Source organism: Vombatus ursinus, unplaced genomic scaffold (assembly GCF_900497805.2).
Source record: "Vombatus ursinus unplaced genomic scaffold, bare-nosed wombat genome assembly UNPS02015255.1, whole genome shotgun sequence".
Lineage (NCBI taxonomy): Eukaryota > Metazoa > Chordata > Mammalia > Diprotodontia > Vombatidae > Vombatus > Vombatus ursinus.
In genome coordinates this window covers 18,239,431-18,262,420 of record NW_020955033.1, presented here as the reverse complement: position 1 = coordinate 18,262,420, position 22,990 = coordinate 18,239,431, and the positions used below count along the sequence as shown (strand labels likewise).

The window sequence follows — 22,990 nt, the reverse complement described above, 5'->3', positions numbered from 1 at the left end:
CCCAACTAGACAGAAGATAGGAATTCTTTTCTATGTCGTTTCACCACTCCTCAGCAACGTGTTGTACAAAATATACACTGAATAAATGCTCACTGAATGAATAAAATAATAAATGGAATTTTAATTACAAAATTTAATTCAGTTTCATCATGAAAATTCCCAGATGGATAGAAGATGATAATTAGGAAAAATTAAAAAGAAAAAAAATTAAAAACAAGTATGAACCATAGAGTAAATAGAAACTTCATCAGTTTCACAGCCTAATCTATGGTCTATCTTATATCAAATGAACATTTATCTTAATAAAAAAGCTAGAATTATAATGAACTACATATTAGATGAACTACATATTAGAAAAATGGGAGTTCCATTAAATTACCTAACAACATTCTTTTGTGATTTGGAACATGTACATAAAGAATGCACCTCAAATCACAAAGATATCTAGTTAAATGATCCATTTAGTATGAAATTACTTATGTTTATCATGATGACAAGAGTAGTGACAATTTCAGTAAAAAAAAAAATCACTTAAGGTTGGTCTTGTGACAAAATAATTGGCCAATCAAATTTTTCAGAATTAACCCTGTTCTTTCCATTACTTCTGGTTGCCAGGACTTGCTTGTCCTCACTATTACATCTTCACTATTGTTCTAATGCTGTATGGACAGTGTTAATATCTCGTGAGTATCACTGTTGCAAACAACGTGGGTATATTTAAATGTAAGAGTCTTTAAAAAACATTAAACTAAGTTGACCATTCTTAAGCTAGTGCCTTTCTAACACAGATTGTGAGTGACTTTTCTTCCATAACAATAATACAATCCAAAGCTGTTTCTCTTTGGTCTGTATGTAGTCACAAGAAGGGTTTGAGTTTCCATTTTTTTTCATAGTGCTACAATGAGTAAACACTTTATTACTATTATTTGAAATTTTAGCATTAGGTATTTTTTGGGGTGACACTCAAATTTATTCAAGTGGAAAAGAAAAAATTCAAAGCAGTCACCAGATCCAAAATTAGCAATTTATTCAGAACGCTGGGGTCAGAGGTGTATCATTTATGTTCTGGTACACAATACAGAGGCAAAGCTGTTGTCAGAAGACTCTCCAGTTTAAAAGCTTTTTTTTTTTTGTTTTTGTTTTTTTTTTTAAACACACACTTAGTAGTGCCACCAGTGTCAGGCCACCCCTTTCTTTTTTTGGTACAAATTATGTAAAACATTTGTGCTAAGAACTTTTCTCCCTCCCCAAACAAAAAAAAAATTTAAAATTAAAATTAAAAATAAAATTAAAATTAAAAAATTAAAAATTGAGTATTCTAACTACAGCTCAACAATTGAATCAAATGTCACTTGTTTTAAACCTGTTTTGTAAATATTTTATCCATAACGAAAGATATAAACATGCAAAAACCTGAATCCATAGTCCAAATAATACATACACATGTTCTGAAGTTTTGCACTTCTCCATAGACTATGCCAATAAAACATTATGTACACATACGATTTTTACAGTGAAGTGGAAAAAAATACAAGAAATTAAAAAAAGTGTACATGGATTAAGACCAAAATGTGTCTAACATTCTAGCTTAGGAAAAAATTCAATTCTGCTACAAATCGGTGATATGAAAACTCCCTTTATTTGCAACCAGCTGCGTAAGTTTTAGAATTTTAGTGAAAAAAAAAATCTAAAGTCTAAAACTAGAAGTAATGTACATTTTTCAAGCTCATGGTCTCCTCCCCCAAGGTAATAAAAGCATTCCATGAGGTTTTTCTTTTTTTTTTTTTTAATTCTGTATTTTAATAAAAGCAAATGCAATGTAACAAAAGCATGTTGAAGCATATCATGGTTTAACTTACTCCTTCCACCCCAACATATTTTGTCTCTTTTACTTATTTCAGAAATCAGTACCATTAAAGCCTTAAACATAAAACTAATTCCGATCTGAAAAAGGTACAAAAAGGCACATAAAATCCCAGTGCTTCTGTACTGTAAAATTCAAGTGTAACTGAGCTCAATATTTTTTTTCCAAACAGTATTGGATCACTGATATTCCCACTGAGCCCCAATGGGTTTGCAGCCTATGCCAAAGCCTTCAGCAAGCACTTGTGCTAGTAGACTACAAGGTTAAAGCCTAGCTTCTGTATGCTTTTTTTTTGTTTGTTTTGTTTTTTTTGGGAATATCAGTTGAAATGTTTGTACTTGTCCAAAAACCAAGTTCATTCTGTAGTTCAGTCATCACCGCCGCCGTACATATCGGCAAGTTTCTTGAAGCGTGGACCCCAGTCATTTAGGTAATCATAGTCCTGCTCACCACCACTACTTGAAGAGTTAAGGGAGCTCAAAGATCCAGCAGTGGAACCACTGCCTTCATAGTCAAAGACTAGCAGGGAGTCATATGGTGGAGCTGTGGGGTCGTTGTCAGCAGCTTTGAGTCCCTGAGAGAGACAGAGAGACAGAGGGAAGAAAGATAAATATGAAGTTACACATCTCTAAAATGGTTTAATATCAACATAGCAACATCAATATCATAATCATATTCCTTTGACATCAACATAATATTGATGTTTTCTTTTGACAATATCAATTGTTAAAAGACGATTGATATTGTCAAAACACATTATCTATCAATTGTCAAGACATTATCAATATCACATTCAATTCCATTTGTGAAATTTGTATTTTCCAGGTGTCAGGTGAAAACTACCACCTTTTTCAAAATAATTGCTTCATGCTGATGTTAAAAATTAGGCATCTTTGTTATTTCTTTAAAATATGTAGAACAACTACTTCTTATTTACCCCTCCTAGTTCAATTTGTCCAAAAAAAAAAATCTAAAATATCAGCCTCAATTAGGAAATCCAGCCTCAGTGCTCTAGTGGCAAAGTCACTTAACTTCTTCCTCAGTTTCCTCAAATGAGGATGATAATAATAGCACTTCTCTCCCAGGACTGGGAGAATCAAATGAGATAATATTTGTAAAGTACTTAGCATAGTGCCTGGAACATAGTGGTAAAAAGTGACTAGGGAAGCTGAGATAAGGCATTGCAGAAAAGAAAACAATTGTATAGTGGGGCATTTGTTTTAAGTAGGCATTTAAATATTAATTAATTAGAGCAGGATTTTTACCAAAATATTTGTTTATTGAACAATTTTTTTTTCTTAATTTCTAATTAGGCCAAAAGAAAATTGTGAAATGGATCCTCTAAAATGTACATTGAGCTGACTTTAGTCTCCCTCCTTTCTGCTTAACCCAGAGCAATACTACTATGCCCTTGAATTTTAGGGAAAATATGTATATTCAGTTCCCAAGAAAAATAAGGAAGGAATAAAGAAGAAAAAACACATCATTTGCTCTACTTTGTACCACAACCAGGAGATGACCTCTTTTTTCTCATTTGGGTCTTGGTTGGCTGCTGCTGATGTTTCTTATCTCCATGTCTTCCATGGTAATGAATTATGTAACTGAGTTCCATATTTTTCACAATTAAAGAGAAACTGAAATAATCTAAAGTTTATCATTTTTAATCCTTAAACAGTCTTACTTCTACAATTATTCTGTGAGCAATAGTGTATTTATCCTAACCTCACTTTTCCAAAATATAGCCTTGTCTAACATTTTTAAGAAAATCATCAATCCATTCCTTTTTTAAATATCATTTTTTTTGAGAACTCGCCAATTTGTTTATTTGTAAGATCAACTAAGGAGGAAGAGTGAAAGAGAAAATTAATGGAAGAACTCAAACCCTGGGAGACTGATCTTGATCATATATAAAATTATCTGAACCTAAGGCATTTAAAAAGTAACTATAATTTAAAATACAAATATTTGTAGATTTAAGTATCTTTACATGAATACACAAGTACATACATATTTGTAAGTTTCATAACGATACACGAGCCACAAACTGAAAAAGTATATGTTTATGTATGTGTACATACATAAACATATTTACATAATATAAAAACTTTCCCTAATGGTTATACACACACACACACACACACACACACAAAACCTTATAGAATGAGTTTTAATTCTAATGATATTGTCCCACATGTCCCTATTTCATCTCCTATCTACGTGTCTCTGTGTCAGGATCATATTCCTTGAAATGTCCACCCTCTGAACAAAGGCATTTGTAGATAATAAGCAGCAACAGTCTGGTCTCAGGCAAACAGAACAGAGAAGTATCCACTACTGATTTTCTAGTAGTCTCTAGAGATCTCTTTCCAAGCTCCCCAAACATCTAATTTAAGCACAACTTTTCTGCAGAGTAGATGACAGCACTGTCCATAATACAAAGTATATGAGTAGCTAGTGGTACAGTGGATAGAGTGCTGGGTCTAAAATTAGAAAGAGCCGAGTTCAAATCCAGCCTCAGTGCTCAATGGGTAAAGTGACTTAACTTCTTCCTCAGTTTCCTCAACTGTAAAATGAGGATGATAATAATAGCACTTGCCTCCCAGGATTGGGAGGACCAAATGAAATAGTATTTGTCAAGTGCTTAGCATAGTGCCTAGAACATAGTAGATGCTTAATATACACTTCCTTCCTTCCTTGAAGTATAATAACAAGCTTATAGTGAAAATTGTTATGTTACAAAGAACTGTCTAAATGTACTGAGCAAAATGTAATTTCTCAATAGCATATTGAATCCCCAGCTCCTGGCATAGTACCTTTCACACAGCAGGTATTTAATAAATGCTTATAGAATTGAATCCTTTGAGAAAAGAGCTTTTATAAAATTGGAGATTAACATTTCTTTCTAAGCAAGCAATCTATAAACTGACCATACATGGCTAAAAAAGCAGTCCTGAACAAGAGGCAAAACAAATCTGGGAAATTCTTGATAATATGAAGGATGAGGCCTCTGATCACCAAAGGAAACAATGATGTGTTTTGGTTCTAAGTAAAACCAGCTGAACTGCTGGATCCCTCTGACTAAAAGTGAACTTTTTGTCTTCTTCAAACTCCTGACATCAGGGCTTCCCTCAGGCATTTTTACAATTTTCTTTGTAGTGTTGCTGTGTAGCTAGTATTTTTCTTTGCCTCCTGGTGCTCTTTGCTCCCCAATATTCTTTCTTTGCTTCAATTAAAGCACATAATTTGCTAATTTCTGACTCCATGACATTCTACCGTGTGGATTACTTCCCAGCTCTCTCCACCAAGCCATATATGGCAATAGAATTACCTCCTCCAAATATGTCTTTTCCAATTAGTTTTACTCTAGAGCAGGCTTGCACAACCTGCAGTACGTAGGCCGCTTGTGGCATACCAAAGGATTTCGGGCAGCCCGTGAAAAATGTATAGGAAATCTATTGGCATGCTGCAGGATTTGCAGGTATGCTCCATAGCTACCTCTCCACAACCCCTCAGTATTTAGTGAATTGTTTGAACATGAATACTTGAGAGTAAATATAAAAACCAGTATCAAATTAGAACAATAGATAAAGATGGTATTGAGACTGTGCAATTATAATGGCTCAAATATGGTAGAATTTTTGAAAACGTGTTGACTGAAAAAAAGGAACTGGCCATTTTTTAAAAAAAAGTTTTATTAATGTCTTTTAATTTTATATTAGTCATTTCCAGATATACACCTATAACCACACCCTCTCTCCCCAACACACACATACAAAAGAATGAGGCCTTGTTGGTAGCAAAGAAAAAAATTAAGATGGCTACAAAAAACCAACCAACACATTAATTGTGCCTGACTGCATTTGCTATATTACATATTCACAGTCTCTCTCCTTTCCAACAAAAGAAGAAAGAAGCATTTTCTCCTCTCTTCTTTTGCATCAAGACTGGTCATTAAAATTACCTGTGATCAACTTCATTTGGTTATTCTCTTCATTTACATCATTATAGCCATTGGGTCTATTTGTTTTCCTTTCTTCTTAATTTGCTCTGTATCATTTCCTACAGATCTTTCCCTATTTCTCTAAATTCTTCATATTTGACATTTATTATGATACAACAACATTCAATTACATTACCATACCAACATTTATTTTTTGTCATTCCCCAATTCATGAACATCTGTTTTGTTTTTAGGTATCTGCTAAGACAGGAAGTACTTCTCTGAATACTTCTGGCTATATGGGGCCTTTCAATGACCTCATTGGGGCATATGCTTAGCAGTGGGATCTTTGGGTCAGAGTATAAAGAATGAAGTCATTTTTTTTTTACGCCACATAATTCTGAATTGTTTGCCAGAATGGTTTGATCATTTTATGTCTACGTTTAAGTGTATTCATATTTCCGTTTTTCTGCAGCCCTTTAAATACTGAACACTTAAGTCTTTTTTTTATCTTAGCTACTTTGAGGGGTGTAAGGTAAAATGTAGGGTAGTTTCAACTTGCTTGTTTATACTCTTGATTCTGATCTCTTGTCATTACTATGTTATTAGTGACTTGCAGTTCATTTTCTATAATTGCTAATGGTTTGCAAATCTTTTTTTTGAAAAGACTTTGTTCATATCTTGTAATCATTTATCTACTGATGAATGGTACTTGTATTAATTAGACATAAAACTTGGAAATATCTCATGGATGGATTTTTACTCAAGTGAGTGTTATCTTTTTGTTTGTGTAAAAGCTTCTGAATTTCATGGAACCAAATTTGTCTGTTTAATCTTATGTGACGTCCCTTTTTTCCTTAAAAGTTCTTCACTTTATCATAATTGCATTTTAAACGACCTAACCTTTTATATTTAGGACAAGTAGCCATTTGAAACTTTAACAAACAACAACAATAACAGTTTCTTTTTCTTCCTCATTCCTTCTCCTTCTTCATTTTTCCCCTTCTTCATCATCAAAATGTTTCCAGTTTTTTTCCAGTAGTTTATGCCAAATGTTGTGTCTTCCCCAAGTAGTTTATGTTTTGGGGTTTAATGAACACTAGGTTATGCCTATACTACCTTCAAGCATAATATAGTTTCCTGGACTATATTCTGATAGGATCACCGTAATTCCAATTTTCTTTTCAATGTCTCATTTTTATTCTTTACATGCCTTTAATCTTAAGTTGTCTCAGTTACAACAATTTTTTTTCTTATCCATTGTCATTTTCTCTCATTCTATTGGATTGTTAATCCATTTACATATGGTTATGCTTGTTAGGATTATATTTTCTACCATTTATTTCTTTTATAATGATTTTTATCTCCTCTTTGAAGTTACCACTTTGTCGCTAATTTGACAGCAGACTCAGCTCTGCTATCCATTCCTGTTTACTCATCCTATCTCCCGACTCCTACCTCTTTTTGACTCTTCCTTTTCTCTATCCAGATAAGTGTGGTTCAAAATCCTTCCTTCATTGTCTAACCTCATAACTTATGTAATGCTCTTGAAGGGCCCTTTCTCAAGAAGCCTTCCTTTACTTTGAACCCCTTTCTGTCTCTCTTTTTTTTGGGGCCTATTCTAAATGTGTTGTATTTTTATTCTCTTTTATTCTATCATGAAAGGCTATGTCCTATTATTCTATGCTAGTGAGTTCACAGTCCCTTCCCTCTTCTTTCTTGTTATATGCATGTTTATTTTATGGCATCCCTCATTCTTAGAAATATCAACTCATGAAAGGGGCAGGAAAGTGTGTGGGGGTGTGTGTGTGTGGAGGGTCACTTTTTATCCTGAGTCATGAGGTTTAAGACCTACTGCCCTTACTGTGATCATTCAACTTTTCCTAAGGTCAATACATCCAACTTTGGAACTTATATTCACCCTACTGCTCTGGGAGCTGGCAACCCCTGGGGATCCATACATCCCTTCTTCTGGGATGTTTGATGCAGTCCTGGAAAGCACAAACATTAATCAAGAGAAGACATCCATTAATCAAGAGAAGATTCCCACCCCACCCCAGCCCCAGACAAAGCCCATTATCAGCCCCTTCTTCCCTTCTTTCCATTGAAGAATGGAAATATTCTTTATTTGGACCCTTTCAATTGCCATTCTCACCTATTACTCTTACCCATACTATCCCAAGCCCTTTCCCAAGATTTTAGAGAAGATTACAAAATGACTGCTTTCTGTTCACCTTCAGGCACAGTGCGAGCACATAAACAGATCCTTTATTTTCTGTCTCCCCTTTTTACATTCAAAAGACGTCTATTATTATATTGTGAACTCCTTGTTTTTTTGAATATCCTAACCCAATATTTTCTTTTATTTCTCATGGCTATGGTATAATCCTGGGCTAATCAAATGATTTCCCTTCATAGCTGAAGGTTTTTTCCCTGGTAGCTTACAAAATATATTATATTGCACTAAATTCTATAATTAGCCAAAAGATGCCACAGAGTTTTAACCGTATAGCATTTGAATCTAGCAGCAATCCATGGATGTGACTAATTAGTACTTGATCTTCTGTAGTCTGGGCCATATTTTTTTATTTTATCTTGCAGTGAGGAAACAACCATCACAGTGGCTAAAGAACTGGCTCTGAAACCAGACAGTTGTGTATTCAAGACCTATCTTTGACACATACTTTGTGACCCTGGTGAATTCACTTAACCTCACAGCAATCTAGGCACCTCTCTCAGACTAAGATTGCAAAGGAGATATTGACCTGCATAGAAAGTTGTCTCTCTCCTTCCCCCATTCCAGGTCAAGCGCTATCCGGAGCCCTATTTCTTGTAGCAGACTGTTTAAGTTTTAATATTTGACCATATGTCTGGGAAACTAATGACCCTTAAGTTAACTCTGTGTGCCTGACCTTCAAAATCAGCAGCTTTGGCTTATAGAATATTTATGTGTACTTTCAAAATGATCTGTAGCTCCTCTTTGATCATCCCCCCCAACTTCTGAATTTCTGAGTTTCAAATCTGCATCTCTTTTTGAGAGCCCCGACTACTTTGGAGAGATTGCTTATTATGTTTTCTAAGTTGTTCTTTCATTTATTTGTTACTAGTTTTCTTACCCAATGTTTATGCTAGTATCTTCTCTTAAAAGAATTATTTTTCTTTTGATTCTGGGGTTTCTATTTTTTTGTTCTATGATTTCATGGATATCTACAGAATTCTCTTTCTTTAGGGATTTTTGTTTGCTTTTCTTCAAAGTATATAATACTTATAAAATTTTGACCATTTGGGGGAAACTCTTACTCATCTGTCTCTCTCTGAGTTTCACTATTGGTTTATCTGCTTGGGAGCAAGGATTGCATCTAGTATCTCTTGAACTTTTCTTTTTTTTAAAAGCATTTGCCTTGTATTCCTAACGTCTTGGCTCTCTCATCCTGTCTCCCTGTTTGGCTATATATCTTTGCACAGCTGTGACTGGAATTTTTCTCCTTCAGATTCCTTGAATTGAGACAGCTAGGTGGCACAGTGGATACAGTGTTGGCCAGGAGGCAGGAAGAACTGAGTTCCAATCTAGCCTCAGACACTAGCTGTGAGACCCTGGGCAAGTCACTTAACACTCTTTGCCCCAGCTTCGTAATATGTAAAATACTTCGGAAAAGGAAATGGCAAACCACTTCAGTATCTTTGCCACAAAAACTTTCCAAAAAGGGGTCACGAAGAGTTGGACATGACTGAAAATGACTAAATGACAAACACACAGCTTCCTTGAGTTGGGGGACCCTGGAATTTGGGTGGGCCTGTTACCTCAATAATTTCCATGAAAACACTGACCAGAGCTAAGTTTCCATCCTTCTTCCCTTGAGAACAGAAGTGCCTTCCTCCTCTAGCTGGCTCTGTACTGCTCATCCTCTCCCTGCCCTCCCCATTTTATTTCCTTTCCTTTGTGTGGCTAGAAAACAATATTGTTTTCTTCCTCTTAGGAGGTATGGGTGCTACAGGCTGAGTCACTGGGGGTTGACAGAAAGCAACACACTATGTTTATGACTGGGGCACAGGATGTGCTATAGGTGAGGTAGATTAGTGAGGGCTTTACATATTTCAGTTTTCCATTCTACTTGGCTTTATGTTGCTTCATGTTTCCCATCTTTTTGGTTCAATTTTAATTATTCTAGATTATGTCATGTATTTCCTCCTTTTTGGATTATTAGTTTGGAGAAGTTATGTTAACTAGCAGTCCACTCTCTTGTTGATTATGTGACTGATCACCAATTTTTAAAGTGTAACCAATGTAAAAACAATTGCCATAATGAAGAGAACAAGAGTACCCATAAATAGCCAGCATTTAAAAAGTTGGTATTTATCTAGCACTTTACATATATTATTACTTTTCAACTCTGAGAGGTATGTGTTGGTATTATCGCTGTTTTACAGATAAGGAAACTGAGGCTAAGACAGGTTAAGTGATTTCCCCAGAGTCACACAACTAGTAAGTGTCTGAAGCTATATTTGAACTTAGGTCTTCTTGACTGTAAAGTCAACACTATCCACTGGGACACCTAGCTACCCAGAAATTGCTTAAGCCAGTAAAAACGAATTCCTTGTAAAGGCAAAACATGACAGCCAAAGGAACTGTATGCTGAACAAGCTAACTTGCATAAAATTACACAGAAAGATGATGAGGGATTAAAAGTAGTATTACCTCAGATGAGAACAAAATGAATAGTTAAAAAAAAAATCCTGCATAAAGCTTGATGTGGGACTCATATAAACCACGGTATCCTGAGGGTGTTCTAGAAGAAACTTGGAATAGGACAACAAACAGATGTGAAATGAAATTGATCTGCTATCATTTCTTTAGCAGCCTATTCTTAGCACTTAATGGCAAAGAAATGATCACATATGGATTCTAATATTTCAATACCTGATGTGCTGCTATAAAAAGAAATGGAAATGAGACTCAAGAAAATGAAGACAAGGAAAGTTTCTGAATGTGAATAACTTTATAAAAGAAAAAATATCTGTTGGAAGAGAAACAATTTAAAAAGTATTCAGGGATCATTTTTCAAGGTAATTCTAAGAGGGAGTATATAAAAAAAAACTTATAAAAGATTGTAAAAGATGGTTGCTCCCCAAAAGGCATCTGAAAAGATATAGGCACAGATTGACAAAAATGCCTACTTTCTCACCTCTGTGAAATCTTTATGAGAATGTTCTATTCGGTACATGCACTGAGGAAATCTTTGAAGGAAATAAGATGGGAACAAATAAGCTTTCATAAATTATTTTCCACAGTAGTTCATTTTTTCACAGTAACTCACATTTCTGAAAAGGATAGAGTATATCAAACAGTACTGGGTGGTTTTTTTTTGTGGTTTCAAAAATGTATTTAATTTTATTAGAGCAAAAGAAAAACAAAGTATTTCTTTTCCATCAAGACATTTCCCATTTGTTGTAAGTTCATGTGAGATTCTACGAAAGATGTACTCTCATCTATCTCTAACAGTCTCCTGTTATCGAAACAACTTTGATCACTGATCTTTTGATTATGATATCAAATGAAAAATAAAACAGGCAAACACGAACTGACCTAAAGGTATTTCCCTATATTTTGATGACTACACTACAGACCTTCTCCATGAGCTCCAGGGCCACTCAAAAGAAACCCACTTCACAGAACACACAGGTGAATGGAGAATGTCTATTGCCGAGGTCATGCAGAAAATGTATAACCTATTGAGTTAGTTCTTCACATACACATTTGAAATTCTATTTGTAGAATGAACCCAAAATTGAACAGGAAGAACAGAGGGCTGGAATGTACCTGAGATCTTTCAAATGGCTCTATGTTATTTTCACCTCCAAAACCAGACCTTTGAAACATTGTTTTTACTGAGAGCGGTGATTTCATTTGTGTATGATGCTCTTGGTAAAGAACCCCCTCTACCAATGTAGACCAGAACCTTCTGTGCAACTTAAGAGTCTTAGTTGTCTGGTTTACTGAAAGGTTAAATGACTTGCCCAAGGCCACACAGCCAATATGTATCAGATACAACTTGAACCCAAGTTGTACTGACTCCAAGACAATCTCTGTATCCACTATACCACAGTGCCTCTCTTATTAATGTTAGCATTCTCCTGGTATTGCTAAATGGTTATGAATTCTGAAACAGTGATCTCAAGAAAATAAAAATTATAGGTCATTTAAATGGTTATGGAAAGACATATACATGCATATATACATACACACATTATGCATACAAGCATATTTATGTGCGTATATATATATGTGTGTGTATATATATGTGTGTGTATAGATATGTATGAAAAAGTATATGGATGTATATATAGATGTCCATGTGTGTATATATACAGAGATAGGAGGGTAGGTTGGGAGCATGTGGAAGCTCAGTGCGGCAAAGGACCTTAGAGATCATTTTGTTGAATCAACTACCTATTTTTCTTTTTTTTGTTTTACAGATAAGGAAACTGGGTTGTTGTGCATTGCCAAAGGTGACCTGAATCAAAGTTATATAAAAGGCATAACTGAGGCTATGCATAGCTATAACATGAGGTAGATAGGTTAGGCACTGACAGCGTAGGGTTTAACAGATGAACAATCTGTTCATTTGTAAAATATTACTCCTTTCAAAGGAAGGCCTCCAATATGGTAGGTGAATCCTCTGTGGAGGATTATGGAAAGGCATGGGCAAGAAAAGTCCAGAATGAGATATAGGTTATTAGTTTTATCAGTGAGCAAAGTTCACCCCACTGTGATCGTGGTCCTCCCCTCCCGAAAAAAAAATCCCAAACAATTATAATACTCAAGGGAAAGAGGCCCAAGTGGAGCTGGAATAGGAAATAGTTGGATTCTTTTGCTACAGAAGAGAAAATACACAGTCTCTTTTGATCCTTAAATGTATATGAAAGCTTAGTCTGGCTACTAGTGTAGAGCTAAAAGCAAACCCAAATAATCTAGGTCAGAATGAAGCAACAAGTGAGTCTGTAAAATTGCCATGCATCAAATAGGCCAAGGCTCTGGGTGGTCCAAAGTGGATCTGGACCTTGTGACTCTCCACTCATAAGGAAAGGGGCTCATACCATTGGGGGATGAATCAATCTTAAGAGTGAGCTAAAAGAAACCACTTCATAGGAACAGCCAGTCAGAAGAGATAGATGGAAAGGGAAAGAGAAAGAAAGAGATGACTAGGAAGAAGAGACAGACAAAAAGAGATAGACAGAGAGACAGACAGATACACATACACATAGACACAGACACACACGCCCATACACATGCAGAGACAGAAAGAGACAGAAGTTTCCAGGGGCCAGAAGAAAACTCCACAACAGGGTTCATGGAAACAAATTCCTGAAACTTGGGAGGGGACAACTGTGGAATTAGTTTTAAAAATATTCTTTCTCAGTAAGAGTTTGGGGCCTGAATAGACAGAAGGCACCTTTTTTTATAGACCATGGAGAGTAGGTCATGGTTAAGTAATCCATAAAGATTGAGGTGGGTAGGAAGGGGGAGGATTGATGGTGGAAAGGACTCCCTTAAGCCTCAGACTTCAGTACTTTTAACTAGGAGGATGGGAGTGTAAGTAATGGGGAGTGACAGCTTTGATAAGCCAAATGGGAGGAAAAAAGTTACTGTCAAGGCTGTGGCTGAGGGGAAAGAAGCTGGGCAGGAGGGAGCTAATGAGCGTAGGCTGAGAACTATGCTATGTAGTAATTATAACTATAGTTATAGTTTTAGCTTATAGTTATAATGAGTAACTATAAGCATATCTGCGACCTGCAACTCTGTAAACCTTTCATCTATTACTATAGCTTCCTCTCATTTCCCATTACAAACATCTTACACGTTGGTGTGCTACTAGTGAAGAGCTAAGAAAAAGGTTGAGGGAAAGTAAGAAACAGATGTTTTTTTTTCCTCTTGCAGAGCAAGTTTCTATGAATTAGGGAACCCTGGAAATCCTGAGAGAGTTATGGCAGCTCTAAACCTGAAGGGATCACTACAGAGCTGAGACGAGGGATTTTTAAGAAAGAATATTTTTTAAACAATGAATGTAATTACAGCGCTTTTGTAGATGTGACAAAAAAATCTATGAGAATACTGGAAATAAAAATAATGGAATTACAGGGTTCCAGAGCACTGCTGCACTCTGTGGCACCAAAGGAACAAAAAAGAATTTACCCCTGAGTCAGACAAGTCTGCAATTAAAAAAAGAAATAGTTTAATTTACTCTGGGAAAGTATTATGTGACTTTGGATGAACTGCTGCTACTGCTGAAAATCACTCTACATACAGAGGTCTGAATGTATGTGTGCCTTGTGTGCAGAGATGTGCTAATGCAGAGTCTGTAAAAATCACATACAACTGAATGTAAGATACTAGTAACATATTTTTAAGAGGTGATACTAGAATTCCTATTTATTTCAACAAGAGAATTTTGTATTGTTGGTCTAAGCACAAAAACTTTATTCAGCCTTCTACACAAATTACATAACCTTATCTAGCATGTGTTCTTTGATGTGGTTTAGAATCCAGGTTTAAAACAAAAGGTAACCTTTTCATATCACTGTGGAATTTTACTGGTGGTCACTAACTTAAGATGAGCTAAATTCTTCTTCCCCTTTCCCACACACTCTGAAAATCATAAATTTCTACTTCTATTAAAGAAATCACAGCATTCTAGAGCTATAAGGATTCCTAGAGACTGTCCAATCCTCTCATTTTACAGAAGCACCTGAGGCCCAGAGTGGCTAAGTGATCTGTCCAAGATTTAGCAGTCAGCTACTGACTGGGAGGGCTTGGATGAAACTCGAACTTTTGATGCCAGGGTTCTGTGTACTGTATCAGAGTTGCTTCTCAATGTTATAATCTAAGGCACATAACTAATTATAAGTTGCTAACTGTAATGACAATGTTTTCCCTATAATTTCAAAGTTAAGTTCAGCTATTTTCAAACACAAGTATTAAAGTTTTACTAGTAGGAGGAAAAGATGAAATTGTCATGTAGGGTTCAGTATAGAAAGTTTTATCCAGGCAAAATTACTATAAACTGGCAAAATATTTGTAAAGTATTTGCTGAAAGTTTGTACTTTAATAAAAATATACGATTTAAAAACAAAAGGGTTATAAAATATACTCTTAGGAGGTTAACAAAAAATGTTGCACTAAGAGAAAATAAATTTGTATCAGCTTCCCCTATATTCTGAAAGTCATTCTCTAAAATTTCAAAGTAAAATGAATGTCAACTAATAATACCGAAAAAAAATGCTTGTTTCACTTTATATATTTATTACATCGCAAACAATACACTACCTCAAGATTCATGATTACATGTCCAATTAAGCACACTATGCAATACTCTTACAAACATATCTACAAAATCACTATAATTATAATCATTATCATAATGTTCTTCCTTTGCTAGACCGTACTAGATTATAGCAGCTAGGTGACATAAAGTGCCAGGCCTAGAATCAGGAAGACCTGAGTTCAAATCCAGCCTCAGATACTTAATAGCTGTGTGACTCTGGGAAAGTCACTTTACACTGTTTGCCTCAGTTTCCTCATCTGTAAAATGAGCTGGAGAAGGAAATGGCAAAGCCACTCCAGTATCTTTGCCAGGAAAACCTCAAATGGGGTCAGGAAGAGTTGGACACAACTGAAACCACTGAACAAACTAAATTAAATCATTTAAGTCACAGGTGAATAAATATGTAGCCATTTTCAGATGACTCACTTCTATGGATGCCTTCAACAAATCACTAACATTTATCTATTCATTTACGCAGGCAAGAAAAATCAACAAATATGAAAGGCTGTTTCTAGAATCATCTAAAGGAAGCTGAGAAGGATTCTGACTTCAAAAAGGTTTGTTAAATAGACAGTCCCCTACTAATAATGGGTTCGTCAGCATTTTAAAAATCTGTTCAGTAAAAAACAACTCTATAAAAGCTAGTTAAATTCCAAGGTTAGACGATTTAATGGATAACGTATCTGAAGCACTAATAGTATTGTTCCAATTAGGACTAGTCGTAATGTATTCCATTACGTTGAGGAGGAAATTAAATTCAACTTCAGATTGCATAGTTGATCATACAGATAGGTTGTACTATTAGCCCCTGTAACTTATGTCTACATACCTATGCCTAAGACCTTTTATATTCTAAATTTTTAAAAATGCATTATTTTCCCTTTAATTCACTGGAAACATTATTTCATAATAACCCATCAGATATATTAAAAAAGCCTAAGGAAAAGCCTCTCATGTTCTAGATGGATCCAGCGAAGTGGCAGAGTGGATAGATCTCTGCCTGGAATCAGGTAGACCTGAGTTCAAATCTGCCCTCAGACCAAATTTTTCACATTTCATTGGTAATTCACCTAAATCATGCCATACTTCTCTCTATTCATCATGTTCACTGTGTTTCACAGTATAATAATATTCTACTACATTCATGTAACACCACTGTTGTAGTCTTTTCTCAGTCAATGGGCATCTACTTTGTTTCTAGTTCTTTGCTAACTCATAAAAAAGGGGGGCTATAAATATATTAGTGTACATAGGGTCTTACTTTTTGTTATTGATCTCTCTAGGGTATGTACCTAGCAACAGAATCATTGATTTAAAGAATATGAATATTTCAGTCACTTTCTTTGGGCAATTCTAGACTGCTTTTCGAGAATGGTTGTACTAATTCACAGCTCCATCAACAATGAATGACTAGGCCTGTCTTTTCACAATGTCTCCAAAAGGGACTATTTCTTTTGTTATCTTCACTAATTTGCTAGATGTGAAGTGAAGCCTTAGCATTGTTTTGATTTGCATTCTTGAATTATTAATGATCTGGGGCATCCTTTCATATGACTGTTAATGATGTGCAATTATCTCTTGAGAAATATGCTTTGACTACTTATCTATAGGACAATGGCTTCTTGCCCTGAAATTCTAACAGATTAATTTAGAGTTGACTGCATTCACCTAAATTTAAGTTTTCCTACACACCTTAAGTACAAAAGATAGAAGAACTCTTGGTTAGTAGTGAAAGGAAAAAAAAAATTTTCATAGTGAAAATCAGATCTGTTATATTCAATGAAAACTAGTCCCCTCTCACACAGGTTCTTAAAACTCCTCAAATAAACTTTTAAGTATTTATGCACCTATATACCAGTTAATTTGCCTGCTCTTCTCACTAATCTTATTTGATGGGACTTTGTTCTTTTTGCAAGTACAAATTTCTACTATCCTTAGAATTTGAAGGGTGATATGTAAGAAACTCAAAATGAACATCTCTCATTAAATTAATCTGTGCTAATATGACAATTTTGTTAGTCCATGACTTGGAATCTAGGGAATTCTTGGAGATCCTGCAACTAGGACTGATATCATATTGTAACTGTAATCAATACAATGTATGAGAGGGAACTGATCTTTTCTTAACCTATTTTTATTAAATTAGACGGCTATTACTAAATCAATATGTTTTTCCTCTTTAAAGAAATCCATGATTTATTTTTTTTTTTGTATAGGTAGCCCCAGGTCAATGCAAATCACATTCTTCTAAACCTTAGTAGACAGTTTTATGACTTGCTATGGCTCCCCAAAATATCATCACATTGTTAATGAGTCTCTCCAAATTCAGGTTGCTTTTTGGATGAAAGATATATAGGCTATTCCTAGGACTGTACTCTAAGCTTTTATAGTTCATAATCTTACTATCATAGCCTGTAAGAACTCAAAGTCCTTAAAGTTGAGGACTTTTGTGAAGGTTGTGTTTGCTTCTAACAAAAGATAAACTTATGAAATTAAGTTACTAATAAACTATGAGATTGAATTCCTAACCTTCAGTAGCCCAGACATCTTAGTTTTACATAAAAGAAAGTTCCTAAGGAAGTGTTACCTCATTAATGAAATCACCGATGTCCCCAGGATGAGGAGCCGCTGATCTGACTGGATACTGAGGTTCTGCGTGAATGGGCCTCTCATCTAGTCGTCTGATCCCAACAGGTTTGATTGCATCAGGTTCCACTGTGTCAGGTTGCTGGAGCTGGCTTAAATCATAGTCCTGAAAAACACAAAATCAAAAAGGCATGTCCATTGAGATTTTAAGAAACATATAGATAAAAAAATTCAAGATGCAAAATGGAAACCTTTATCCTACATATACCAGCAACTCATAAAAATGACTGAAACTTAGCATAATGGAAAACCCGCTACTATGATTTCTCCATGTTATGATTAAATATTTCTTTCACACAGCTCCTTCTTCTGTGTTTTTCATTTCCACGGTCTGTGCCCCATCTGCTTTACAATGTTGCTCATCAATTTTCCACTAGGAAACAGCAGAGATATGAGGTAGCAAGCACTATGAAATGACTAAAACTGCCTAGAAAATATAGATGTAGAGTACAAGGCAAAGATTCTAATAGGGTCTAGTCAAGTTTCGCACCTTCCGCCCCCCCCAATAACAAATAGGACTAGCCCTCTCTAAGGCAAAAACAGGTACAAAATACAATGTAATTTAAATTCTTCTTTAAGTATTATGAATTTATGTACATTATTGTGAAATTGCAGATAAATTTATCACAAAATGTTATTATTTGTATAGGAACCAATATGTTTACTAAATATTCTATTTCATCAGGACATAATGTGGGTTTTGCCATATCTTACATTTGTTGTCAAACCTTACACTTTCAGGGGAGAATATATTAATTCTCATTTTGTTTAAGACTAAAATTGACTGTGTTCAGTTTACAGTTATGCCTTTTATAACCCAATGGCTTAGATTTTCTATGGGCTAAGGGCTTTATACAAGAAAGTACCCAAATCCTCCTCTTAGTCAACCACACACTTTAATTTGTCAGAAAAATTGACTGTTTTGTCTCATAAAATCTAAGCCAAGACCTGTGAAGAAAACAGAAGCAGCATAGATGGGTGTCTCAGCATCCCCTTCAGTTTCTATTTCAGCAGCCAAATGAATACACAGGTAAATCAACTGCCAGCAACATAAAGCTTCACCAATATTTTAGTCTTAAGCAAATATTTTCAGTGTTCAAACCAGAACACTATAATACTGCAAAATGTTATGTCTAGGACATCACAGAATCATCCTCCTGACTTTGGATATTTCCAGAATGTGCAGAAATTCAGTTGTATATGGACACTATTCAAGTGTCCATATCCAATCTAGCCTGAAAATTTTTCACAAGACCATTAAGATGAAAAAAATTACAAGAGATACAATGACAGTCTTTATGCTTCCAACTCTAATACACATAAATTCCTGTCTCTCAGCATACATGCTCATACATAAATCCTATTCTACTTGGGAAAATGAGGTCATACTTTCTGGACTCCTCCATATCTCAAAACTCTGTGACTTCTTTACTCTTATTTTCCTTCTCTGATCCAATCTCTGATAGCTAGATGACCCACTTCCTAGACAAGGTCAATCTCTCTACTCCTGCCCTTTCATCAAGAAGTTCTACTTTAGGAAACTTGATCTATCATCAAATTCTCTATCATTTTCATTTTCTCACTCACATACACATTCTCTCTGATGCTCAAACTTTCTCTTTTGCTTTCTGTCTTCCTCTTCATGGACACACAAATACACATTCTTTCACTCTCTCTTACCCCTTTATGCTATTTTCTCATCCAGTATCTTTCCTCCATTTCATTGTTAAACTTATAGAAGTTGTCTATACTCACTGCCTCCACTTTCTAACTGTCCTTTTACCCCTCAACCCACCACAATCTGATAACACTACCAAGCTAATGAAACTGCTTCCTCAACTTAGTGTCTATAGACTACAGTTCCCTAAACACTGTTGTTGTTCAGAATGAACAAGTCATGTTTGACATTTCATGACCCCATTTGGGATTTTCTTGACAAAGATACTGAAGTGGTTTGCCATTTCCTTCTCCAGCTTATCTTACAGAAGAGAAAACTGAAGCAAATAGGATTAAGTGCCTTGTCCAGGGTCACAGAGATAGTAAATGTCTGAGGCCTCATTTAAATTCAGGTCTTCCTGCCTCCAAGTCTAGTGCTCTATCCACTGTGCCACCTAGCTGCCCCAGTAGGCCCTTAATAATGTTTGTTGAATTGAACCCATTAAATGTCAAATATGGTCTTCTTTTTTCAGTTCTTATTCTCCTTCACCTTTATGCACCACTTGACACTCGTACTCATTGAAAAGGTTAAAAGGATCTATTGCATCTACAACATACTGTCCCTTCCACATTGTGGTGGTTAGGAGTGTGGCATCCCCATGATCTGGAAAATTTGTGTAAAATGTGTATAGAGCCTTAAGATTTTTTTGTTTTTAATAAATTAACCTATTTGGTTCTCACAATAACTGAGGTAAAAGGACATGATAATATCTTCCCAACACAAAAGATGAGAAAACTGAGACACAAACATCTGAGAAGTTCAGATGTTTGTTAACTGTCAGAGCCAAAACCTGAATCCAGGTCTTCCGATACCTAGTCAAGAATATATTCCATTACAACAGGAATGCCTCTCATTACACAAGACAGGATTTAGTCTAGAGACATTTGTAATGCACACAATTGATTCAATTCTTTCCAATATATATTTTATTTCATAACTATAAAGAATACTTTATGTAACTGCCAAATGTATGGGACAACAAATGAAGATTTTCCTACAACTGGGAAATTTCTCCTAAAGTACACAGAGGGCAGGGTCATTGTTTTCTGGATTACCTGCTGTGTGCCTAGCACTGTATAGGAAGTGCTCAAAAAATAATTATCAATAACTATTTGATTGTGCCAATAATGATTCACTGACTTTTAAATATCACAATCTGTGCTGTTACTGATGTTTGATGAACAAGCATGACTAATTTAAAAAGCTGACTTAATCAAACTGCACTATAGAAAGTTAGAAACCAGGACAGACTATATTCTTTATACTCCTTATGCTATAGTTTTCTTACATTGACCTCAAATATGAGATACAAAATTTTACTTCCAGAAAAGCATTACTCAGGCCTTAGCTACATAGCTATATATATATATATTTTGATTCTATACCCATCCATCCTTACTCTGTCCTCTGGTAAAGCCCCACCCTACACTCAAGTTTCTATCTCATGAAAGGTGGTCAACCTACTTGAACCTCTTAATTTACAAAGTTTTAAAATCATATGATGTTAAACATACACTATTCAAGAAAACACAAATGGCAATATGCAGGGTAAGAATTATATACAGAATTACAGGGAAAACAGAGCCCTCAAGAGTTCATCAAGTCCATGGCTTCGCTCCCAAGGAAAATTGTCATAACAAAACTGTCCAACATTTCTTGCCTAGTTTATAAAAAAAATCTTTGGAGATAGTTGAATGCCTTAAAATATTCTTGGGCATATGGTGCAATGCCTTGCAACCTTCACAACTGGTTTAAATTCCTTAAAATCATTCTTTTTGAATGAAAGCTTCAGTAAAAATAAGTAGTCTAGATTAATGAAAAGAACACTAAATTCAGAATCAGAAATCCTGAGACCAAGTCCTTGCATTACCTTTTACATGGCCCATTGTTAATGTAACCTTACTAAGTCTCAGCTTCTTCATCTATAAAATGAGTTTAAGGATAATTGTATTATCTGTCTGTCTGAAATAAAGCACTTTGTAAACTTGATAGTGCTAAAGGATTCGATTTACTACATGAGTTAGTATTAACTAATACTCAGAATGTATGAATGAATGAAAAGCACTTATTAAGTCCATACAATGCCAAGCCCTTGGATAAATTCTGGGGATACAAATACAAAAGGGAGACAGTCCCTGAAGCACAAAGTAGTGACTTGCCCAGGGTGATATGTCACCTCCTTATTTTTCAAAAATTAAAAAAAAATTATTTTTCCCAATTACATGTAAAGATAATTTTTAACATTCATTATGAGTTCCAAATTTTCTCTCTTCCTCTTTTACCTTCCCTCTCCCTGAGATAGAAAGCAATTTGATATGGTTTATATATATTTAATCATGCAAAATATATTTCCATATTTGTCATGTTGTGAAAGAAGATACAGATGCAAAGAAGAAAAAAATAAAGTGAAAGTAATATGCTTTGATATGCATTCAGACTCCAATCAGTTCTTTCTCTGGATGTGAATAGCACTTTTCATCACAAATCCTTTGGAAATATCTTGATCACTGTATTGCTGAGAATAGCTAAATCATTGTACATTATTGTTGTTAATATGTACAATATTCTCCTGGTTCTGCTCACTTCACTTTACATCAGTTCATGTAAGTCTTTCCAGGTTTTTCTGAAATCATCTTGCTCGTCATTTCTTATAATACAATAGTATTCCATTACAATCATACCACAGCTTGTTCAGTCCTTCCCCAATTGATGAGGATCCCCTCAATTTCCAATGTTTTTGCCACCACAAGAAGAGATGCTACAAATATTTTTGTACAAAGAGGTCCTTTCCCCCCTTTCTTTTTCCTTTGGGATACCTTCCTTATTTTATGAGGCAAAATGACCCTTTTTTAAAAAAAAAAAGAATTGATGGGAAAGTTTTTAAGGCAGTTTGGCAAAGTTTAGACAAATCTTAAATATCAATGTAAGTTTAAAATAAGTATGTAATTTGAATATAAAAGAGTCTTACCATAAGAAATCAGATATGAACTAGATAAGTACCTTTCACAACTATATCATAACTATATTATGTCCTCCCCCAGGCAAGTTGATAAGATGAGAATTCACAGACCTTGGTTGGATGTGGGGTTGAATCTAACTCCCATGGAGTTTGATATGCTGCCCTAGCCCTTGGATTAGGAGACATAGGAAATTTTGATTGATGCTCAGCAGGTCTGGCTGCTTCTTGATATCTGGCCTAATGAGAGTCAGAAAGATAGACTCTTTTTTCTTTATTTTTAAACATTTAAAAAATTTTGAGTTTCAAATTCTCTCTCTCTCTCTAGCCCCTCCCCCACCTATTGAGAAGGCAAGTAATAGGATATCCATCATACATGTAAAGTCATGCAAAATATATTTCCATATTAGCCATGTTACCAAAAAACAAAACAACCCCCTCCCCCAAGAAAAAAACAAACAAACCAAAAACCTGAGTGAAAAAAGTACGTTTCAATGTGCACTCAAAGTTCATCAGTTCTCTCTCTGTAAGTGGACAGCATTTTTCA

The 22,990-nt window shown here is 35.1% G+C and overlaps 1 protein-coding gene across 1 annotated transcript in view; it reads right to left on the bottom strand.

Moving 5' to 3' along the window:
* Nucleotides 1–1,010: 1,010 nt before the first annotated feature.
* Nucleotides 1,011–22,990, bottom strand: part of LOC114031933 (cadherin-2) — a 251,301-nt gene continuing 229,321 nt past the window's right edge. The window contains exons 15-16 of the mRNA XM_027847151.1: nt 17,712–17,876; nt 1,011–2,438 (exon numbers count right to left, since the gene is read on the bottom strand). Of these exons, the coding sequence (XP_027702952.1) occupies nt 2,232–2,438; nt 17,712–17,876 (372 nt within the window). The 3' untranslated portion in view covers nt 1,011–2,231. The remainder of the gene's footprint in view (nt 2,439–17,711; nt 17,877–22,990) is intronic.